The 10,000-nt window shown below is 37.1% G+C and overlaps 2 protein-coding genes across 2 annotated transcripts in view; one reads left to right on the top strand and one right to left on the bottom strand.

Annotated features, from left to right (window-relative positions):
• The window catches only part of LOC144967144 (uncharacterized), a 3,224-nt gene extending 1,545 nt beyond the window's left edge, over positions 1 to 1,679 (top strand). Inside the window, exon 3 of the mRNA XM_078904013.1 lies at positions 1 to 1,679. This exon is cut by the window's left edge and continues 356 nt beyond it. Coding sequence (XP_078760139.1) covers positions 751 to 1,524 — 774 coding nt within the window. The 5' untranslated portion in view covers positions 1 to 750 and the 3' untranslated portion in view covers positions 1,525 to 1,679.
• Positions 1 to 10,000, bottom strand: part of LOC144967143 (dystrophin-like) — a 454,945-nt gene that overhangs the window by 368,598 nt on the left and 76,347 nt on the right. The window lies entirely within an intron of this gene.

The following is a 10,000-nucleotide window of genomic DNA, read 5'->3' as shown; positions in this document are numbered from 1 at the left end:
CTCAAAAGGCTTGCAAAGAAGATAAATCAATGTAATAGTGAAGCCGTTGCAAGTCCTGATACAAGAGGCACATTAAACACATCACATGTAAGCAAACACTGCTTGTTTTGTAAGGGTTGTGAAGGGGAATTGACTGAGGTCCGACTCTTGCTCTCTCACAAAAAGTCTACGAGGAAGCTGTCCTTCTTTCAGATACAAGTATTCTTAGAGTATTTGCGGAGGGTGATCTTATTGCGGTGGAAGCAAAGTATCATAAGCCTTGCCTTATACTGTTCCACAGAAGAGCAGACGATTTTAGATGTAAAAATACTTCAGACAACAAATACAAAACACATATTGCAGAATGCACACAGGATATTGTCAATTTTATTGATCAACAACAAGCTCGCACAGACTCAAATGTTGTGTTTAAGCTGAATGATGTCTACAATTTACTTTTGTCAAAATTAAATGCCATAAATTTGTCGGATGTATATGTACATAAAACTAGATTCAAAGAAATTTTACTATCGAGAGTTCCTTCTTTAATGGAATACAGGGATGGGCGGTAAGTCTTGCTTACTTTCAAAGAGGGGAATGTTATTTCACAAGCAGCTATTGCCGATTTAGATTCAAATGATGATCTTGCAATACAAAAAGCAGTTGATATTATAAGAGCAGAAATAAGAAATCATACATTCATATCACTCCTCAATATAGATCATGATAGCATTGTCAATAGTGTACCACACAAATTAGTGAAAATTGTGAATGGCATTTTTTAGAAATGGAAGCGAGTGTCACTTCAATTCTGGGGTTACACGAACAGTTGTGGTTATCATTCTGATATCACAGTTTGCTGCATTGGGAATGGAAAAGTTGTTTGTCAACTACGGTACAGGAAAACATAGAAGTCTGATACCTATCCACTCAATTGTTGAATCCCTGGGTCCTGAAAAATCTCTAGCTATATCCTTCTTCCATGCCTTTACGGGGTGTGACAGTGTCAGCTCATTTGCAGGGAAGGGAAAGAAAATAGCATGGTCAGTTTGGGCTGCATTTGATGATGTTACAGAATCATTTAAAGCTCTTGCTAATCAACCCTCTAAGGAAGATATAGCCAGCCATTTCAACATCATCCAGAGATTTGTCTGTTTGTTGTTTGACAGAGCAACCAACTTATCTGCTGTCAATGAATGCCGTCGTGAACTTTTTACAAAAAAGTCACGCCTTCCAGACAATATGCCACTAACTCATGAAGCTCTCAAACAGCATTTAAATCGAGCAGTTTACCAAGCTGGTTATGTATGGAAACGCTGTCTTGCTAAAGACCCTAGTCTTCCTTCCAAATCAGATTTTGGTTGGAAAGAAGATGGGATGCCAAAGTGGTCCACTTTGACTGACCTTACACATGCCTCACAAAATCTGATTAAATGTAACTGTTCATCAAAGGGATGCTCCAAAAGATGCAATTGTGTCAAGGCATCTCTTCCATGTACTCTGTTATGTGCCTGCAATGGTCAATGTTCTCGAGACAATGATTGACTTTAAACACGTTTTTCAATTGTATGTTTTCAACAAACTATGTAATTAAAAAGGGATGTAAATCAAAAATAATGCTGCTGTTAAATATGTACACAGAAAAAATGTTTTAAATGGTTCAATTCTTCATTGAATAAATATGTATTGTACAATATTGATTTAAACGTGTTATTTGCTATATGATAGAAATACATTGTACTCTTATGTTTGAGAGTGATTGTACGTGTGTGTCGGGAGGAGAAGGGGTACTTGCTTTGGCAGTTGAATTGTCTATTATTGTTTTTCTTTTTTTAAAATCAAATTAATATTGCTTGTTTTAGAGGATGTGAAGATTTAAAAATGTTTTTGAAATGCATGGCATTTCAAATATATGTCAGATTCTAAACTATTTAAACAGTTTCTAGGAAGGAGATATATTTTTTTTTTACTTTCCTGAAAAATCCCATTTGAATTTCGTATTTTCTTATATATTTCAATAAAATTCAAATGGAAAAATAATTTGTGAGTCCAGAGTACGCAACAGAATAACAAAATATCCACATTGTTATAAAATATTTATAAAACTGTAAATTTTTGAGGAAAAAAATCATTTTTTTTTTAAAATGCATTTTGTCACCTTTAAAGGGCAATAACTCTTGGTTCCGGCTATTTTTCAACTTGGAGCCACCTATTTTCGAAATCCTCATAAAATTCTGCATTTTGTGTGAAAATTTCATGCTGGTTACACGATTTGCACAATTTTTCCATTAAGGGAACGGACTACTTTGCGTGTGAAGCAAGTGCTCTACCAACTGAGCTATCGGGACCTTCCAGAAACTCATCAAGGTTAATTATTATGACAAAGAGCAGGGCACAGGGATGCGAACACAGAATACAATCTCCATCTTATCTTCCATTGTTACAGCTATAAGCTCTAGCTAACGGTGATAAAAACCGAGTAGGCTATTTGTGTGGTTTTCGTTTTGTCTTAACCCTCACCTCACCAACTATAGGAAAATCGTCACATTCGTTACGATACAACCAACATTTTTCTGATTCAAATTTCTTTTGTTCATCATAAAATTAAAGGAAAATGAACAGTGTGTTGTAGAGCATGTTTTGCTGAAGAAAATTATTTATCGCAAGAACTTATTGCTATTGTGTTTGTGTTATTAAATAATATATTTTTGTGTTAGTTGGGTGTGAAGTTTTGGGGAAAATCCTGAAAATGACTGGTAAGGAGAGAGTTAAGGATGAGCTAAAAAGGCTCATACAAGATAAAAAGGATAAGCAGGCATTCTGGAACTGAAAGAACAAAGAGAAAGAAATAGACAATAGGAACTTTCAGAATAACAGACCTTCTAAATAATTTCCAAATTGTAAATCATAGTATCATTATAGTATATACGTCTACTTCAATCCTATATCTCAAAGTGGAGCACCATAATTTGAGTTTGTTTTTTGAGCTTTTTTATAGCGCAATATCCACTAAACGTGCTCAAAGCGCTTAACAAGGGGTCCCTGGCCAACAGCAACATTTAACATTTAGGACAAGACATGACGCCTGTAAGGCGATATTATATTTTTTTCGGACAGAGACAAACAACGCTGTTGACGGCCAGGTACTCATTTTACACCTGAGTACGGTGAGAGAATGTGAGCAAAGAGCCTTTTCCAAGGACTCAATGAACTATGCGCCGAGCGAGGCTCGAACCCAGGACCTTCCGATCCAAAAGCGAGTGTCATACCACAAGACCACATAGCCGAACCATAATGACACTTATCGCATAGCACTCGACACGGATAAAATTACATGGAATCAATACTGCTATTTAATAGATAGTTCGAAGATGACGTCACTCAGGTCTTTGTTATTGTATTTTGCCATCCGCGTTTATGAGTAATGCTCACTGAACTGTATTAACACGACTATAAACGTTCATGGATACACACAGTTTTGTGTGTTGGTCCGTTATACTTCCGGATGGCAATGTTATGAGCTTCTTAGCCAAGCGCATACTTCTATACTGCTATTTAATAGGTTAATTACACCTGAATACGTAGAGATAGGAATATTAACGTCTTGTTTACATCACTCATCACTCACACACCTGAGGATATTTATGTAGATATAGTCTATTTGTAATCAAAGAATTGCGTGTTACAAATCATATATAGTATAGGGGTGAATGTCTTCAGACGCTTGAGCAAGATAAAATAAATAATTACTCGTTCTTCTATATTATTATTGTGTCCAAAATCCAACAAAGAACAAGTTTATTTGTTTATTTGTTTATTTTTTGGGGGTTTTTTGGGGGGGGAGGGTGAATTGTTGTTTTTTTTTGTTTTGTTTTTTTTTTTTTTTGTTGTTGTTGTTTTGTTTTTTTTGTTTTTGTTTTTGTCATCATCATCATCATCATCATCATCATCATCATCATCATCATCATCATCATCATCATCATGATCATCATCATGATCATCATCATGATCATCATCATCATCATCATCATCATCATCGTCATCATCATCATCATCATCATCATCATCATCATCGTATTCACCACCATTGTCAAAATCCAAAACTAGAGCATTTATATAGCGCATTATCCACTAACCATGCTAGGAGTCCCAAGCCAACAGCAACAATATTAACATAATATAAGACCTGTTAGAAGGCGATTTTACTTTATTTTTATTTTTCGACAGACGCCAGCTAGGTACTAATTTTACACCTTTGTGCCGTGACCGAATGAGAGTAAAGAGCCTTTTCCAAGGACTCAACTATCATCATAATAATCATAATCATCATTACCGCCATCATCATCAACAACGTCATCACCACCATCACCGCCATCATTAAATCTGTCAACATCATTACATCTGTCACCATCATAAAAACCGGTAGAAAATAAAATAAGTTATAATATTACTAATACTTTACTCTACATGTCATTCTATTCCTGTCATGACATGTATAATTTGATCTTCTAATAATTGAGCTTTATAATAATAATTGAGCTTTATATAGCGCAACATCCACTAAATGTACTCAAAGCGCTTTACAAAGGGTCCCTGGTCAACAGCAACATTTAACATGTAGGACGAGACATTCTAAACAGTGAGTGAAGGCAAGAGTCGCTAGAACCGTCCGTTAAGCAAGTCCTGCTGCAAATAATGACGAAACCCTACAAGGTCGAGATATACCTAAATTCCTATTTTATTTGTACAACACATGTGTGCCAAGTAGCCATAATATAACCAATGAAGAAACCCGACTCGGTTGCAAACCATAATAACATCAACCAACAACACAGCTACATAAGGAAACTACACATAGACGGAAAACGACACTGTCTATATCACTGCAAGAAGATAACGCACACACACACACACACACACACACACACACACACACACACACACACACACCTATGACGAGAGAGATCACGTCAATGAAAAGCCTTTATTTATTCTAGTTGTACTCAGATTATGTATATTGACATTAGCAAAAATATGGATATAGGAAATTTAAATATCATAGCTAAGCCAATAGAATAGCGGAAAGCATAAAACGGTTTATTCAATGTCGTATGCTGGGGCCATTGATTAAAATAAAATAATATATAACGACAATATTATAAGGAGTAAATTTAAATCATATACTGACACAACACAAAACGTTTCGGCGACAAAATTAACCAAAAAAAATAATATTTTTAATACTTTTATAAAATTAAATTAAATTATGAAGAGAGAAAGGTGTGTGTATGTGTGTGTGTGTGTGGGGGGGGGGATGCAGTGAAGGGGAAAGGGATGATGGGAGGAGGGGAGAGACTGAAAAAGAGAAAGGTGACATAAGAGGATGGAACAGTGCTATTGAGGCCCGATCATAGCAAATCAGAGATGCTTCGCGAGCAGCCGAGAGACATAAGTCAAAAGTAAGTCAATGTGTGTGTGTGTGTGTGTGTGTGTGTGTGTGTGTGTGAGTGTGTCCAAGGGAAGAAGTGTGTGTGTGTGTGAGAGAGAGAGAGAGAGAGAGAGAGAGAGAGAGAGAGAGAAGCTGAGAGAGAGAAAAGGAGATGAAATAAATGAAAATGTAAATTGAAAATTTAAGGCTAGTGCACAGCTAAATACGACGAAAAAAAAAAATACGTTAAAAAAAGGAAGGGGGTTAAGGATGTGTTTTTGAGACGCTGAGTGTATTTTTTTTATATTCCTCTCCCAACAAGAAAAAAAGGAGAGGGGGGAGGGGGGGGGGGGGGAAGCGTGAGAGAGAAAAAAAGGGAAAAAAAAAGAATATATATATATATATATATATATATATATATATATATATATATATATATATATATAGAGAGAGAGAGAGAGAGAGAGAGAGAGAGAGAGAGAGAGAGAGAGAGAGAGTGAGAGAGAGAGATTTTTTTTTTAAAAGCAAACCCAAAAATAAAAATTAATTTTAAAAAATGGATTGAACAGGTAAGAATGAGAAAATATCCCAGATGAAGTTGTATGGCAGAGATCCAGAGGTTACAACAACTGAAAGATGATTGGTGTTGACAGAATGGAGGCGATTTATAAGCAATTTCTCTTTCATCCTGCTCATATTTCACATTGAGGTACAGGGCTGTTCAGCTACTGGATCGTTATAAGGACAGATTAACACATAGATTTGTTTATCAAGATTGTAAATAAATAAACAGGTATCGTTGACCAAACTGACCAACCTGAACTACGAGTAAAGTGAGTATAATTTGACACGAAACTAGAAGGTGGCTACGAAACCATCCTTAGGGCGGAGGAAGACTTTAGATGCTGGGTTGACGAAATACATTTGGAGGTGTAGCCATACGCTACTACTACTACTACTACTACTACTACTACTATATATACTACTACTACTACTACTACTATACTACTACTACTACTACTACTACTACTACTACTACTACTACTACTACTATACTACTACTACTACTACTACTACTACTACTACTAACTACTACTACTACTATACTACTACTACTACTACTACTACTACTACTACTACTACTACTACTACTACTACTACTACTACTACTACTAATTTGACACGGATTAATTTGACAAAGATAAATTTCCTTATAAAATTATCGGGTGGTGATTTCTTCTAACCACCAAGGAGCTGTATTGTTCAATCTGACGGCGAGTTCTTTGCGAAAGACTATTATATTGTCCTATCCAAAGAATAACAAGTAATACGCTTCAAAAGTCGTAACATCACTTCTCTCGTAAGACGCATGGTAACTTAGTAACTGGCTCTAAACTATCGGAACAATGGCGGACGCGCTTATTAAATATTTCTCCGACGAGCATAAAAGCGTATCCAGAGGGAAAAAAACATTATAAATCTGATCATGTTTTGACTTTTACACATTCTGATCACATGACATATGTAAAGTTCTAGCCAGCATGAAGAATAAAAAGGACCGATTTTCTTTGTTTAGAAGCACTATGGCCGCCGTTGCTGGGCGATGTGACATCAGACTATTGAATCCAATTGTTATTGTCCATTTAAAGCTATATAGCAATCGGTCTTATCGCTCTGTATGACGACTACTTTCACCATCAGATCACCGCAACGCCAAGGGCCATAGAATCGACTCCCAAATTGCCTCTTCTACACCAGCGGATATCACACGGATCAAAAGACAATACACCTAAATAATTCAGTCAGAAAAAGCCCAATGCCCAATGTCCAGTGCTATGTAATTACTCATTCATCACCTCGTTGACCGGTATGTATCTTCCCCTCCCCTCCCTTTCACATTTCACGGTAGGTGAAGGTTACAATGCCAGTTCATCGCGACACTGAAGAGGTACAAATAGAAGTAATGTACCAAAGGGTCACCGCCATCAAAGTACCTACATAGATCTAGCTAGGTAATATTGCTATCTACTGTAGAGATAGATGGGGCTTAGTAAGTTAGATAGATGGACAGTCAGGTAGATAACAAAGATTGAAAAGACAACGCCGGTTGAGGAGGGAATGCACATGACGCTCGGTTCAGACTACTTCTTGTAAGCAACACGGTACTTGCAATGAATAAAAGAACTGCTTACGAATGATTTACATAATACTGTTATCTAGTTGGGATTCCATGCGTAACTTTTGACAGATGAACAACAGTAAAGTAGGCGAGATGACTGAGTGGAAATTATATATTGCCCTAACACCCGGATGATTTGGGTTCGAGTCCCGATATAGTGACTTGGGGAATGATGATATTCAACTTCTTGATGATCACATTGGGTAGGTCGTTTCAGTCTTCCATTGAAGGTTCAAAAATATATTTCCCTAAAACGGAATACTTCCCTATGGGAATGAAAATTAAATAAATAAAAAGATGGATAGATATAGATGATATATAGATAGATAGATAGATAGATAGATAGATAGATAGATAGATAGATAGATAGATAGATAGATAGATAGATAGATAAATCGATAGATAGACAGACAGACAGACAGACAGACAGACAGACAGACAGACAGACAGACCGACAGATTAGATTAGATAATTAGATTTATATTTAGATTTTGATTTGGATGGGTGGATGGATGGGATGGGATGGATGGATGGATGAATGGATATTGATGGATGGATGGATGGATGAATAGATGGATGGATGGATGGATATATGGATGGATGGATAGATGGATAAATGGATGAATGGATGGATAGATAGACATATCGATTAATAAATTTTTAGATGGAACCAGAAAAGAAGGAAATGAGCTCATTCGTTCATTATTCCAGCAGAGGTCAAAACAAAAACCGATGCCAAATAAATTAAGGACCAGCAAATTAACAAGGTAGCTAACCCTCCTTTCTACGTAGGTAATCAATCATTCATTCATTCAGTCAGTAGTGGTCGTCAGTCAGTCAGCTGCTGATCGGCGGCATCCATCGCATACATACAACATTCGTAAGGGGGGAAAAACCGGTGGAACTCGACACCAGACCAGACTGGCCGATACCTGCTCTGTTGTACCACAACAGGTGCATCCAGCAGCAGCATAAACATAACGGTGTCTTATAACACTGTGTAATAGTGTTCTAGTGTCAGAAATACGATGATGCATGTTGGAGATGTAGAGGAAATAGATTTGCTATAGGGGTTTTAAGACAACAGGCAAACGTAGTATATGCTGCGCAATGTCGAAACACTTTTTTTTTTATTCTTCTTTTTTTTTAAAGAGCTTTTATATAGAGCAATATCCACTAAATGTGCTCAAAGCGCTTTACAAAGGGTCCCTGGCCAACAGCAATATTTAACATTTAGGACGGGATATGACGTCTGTTAGGCGATGTTACAAATTTTTCGGACAAAGCCAATGCTGTTAACGGCGAGGTACTCATTTTACAACGGAGTACGGTGAGAGCATGTGAGTAAAGAGCCTTCTCCAAGGACTCAACCATGCGCCGAGCGAGGCTCGAGCCCAGGACCTTTATATCAAATTATTCTTTATTCTTTCAGTCTGGCTACACGATTTTTTCTTAATTTACGGATAATTGAAGATGAAGACATAAGGGGCTAAGGATGAAGACCTTGCTTTAGTAACATTCTGACATCTGTCACGGCCTAGGGCTACGTACTCATTCACACCTGAGTCGAGTTGAATTAATGTGAATAATATAATGCTTTAGCCAAGGACAGAAAGCCGGAAACCGATTTATTTATTTCAATTATTGTCACTCTTCATGTCACTGGCCACGCTCAACATTGCTTGAGTTTTGTCACAGATGAGACATCATACCAATGAGCCAGCGATATGGTGAAGTGGAATAAAAATGCCGATGATTGTATGCACATAGTTCAGGGTTTGTTTCGACATTTTTCTTCATTATTTAGTTACTTGGGCCAAATTTAGACCTGCTAGGAACAATAACTCTTTCCTACAACTGATGAGATAACTCCAGTTGGCTACATGGACGTCGTGAAATAAAGGTAAATAAAATCGTGTGTGCTTTATTTGAGGTTTCCTTTATATTATGGTAAAAAAATAATAATGGATTTTGCAGATTATCAGTAGGATTTATGATAATGTATTTAAACACTGCTTGTATTTTGAACACGCGAGGAAAGAGGAGGCAGGGTTGGTCGACCAAAGCAAACATGGCGACGAAGCTTTGAGACCGAGTTGAAGCGTGGCCTTCGTAAAGTTATGGCCTGATACTGACCAAAAAATGACGTGAAAATGCAGTCTTTTGCCACAAAAGAAAACAAATCGTGAGTTGTATTCAATAGTTCAACCAATGGAACCACTTGTTTCCATGAGCATTACTAACGACTCAATAGGCGGTGCAAAAACCAAATAATGACGTCAAAATGCCAGTCTTTTTTGGTTTCAGTGTCAGGCTATAACGTAACGATGGCTACGGGTGAAGTTGAAGGCAGCCGGACAAACCTGGGCCCGGATAAAGAAGACCTCCAAAAAACCGAGTCAGATGGAAGAGTC

This window comes from Berghia stephanieae, chromosome 3 (genome assembly GCF_034508935.2).
Source record: "Berghia stephanieae isolate SIO BIC M18660-M18661 chromosome 3, UCSD_Bste_1.3, whole genome shotgun sequence".
In the NCBI taxonomy this organism is placed as follows: domain Eukaryota; kingdom Metazoa; phylum Mollusca; class Gastropoda; order Nudibranchia; family Aeolidiidae; genus Berghia; species Berghia stephanieae.
Note: the sequence above shows the minus strand (reverse complement) of the source record. Positions and strands in the feature narration are given on the sequence as shown.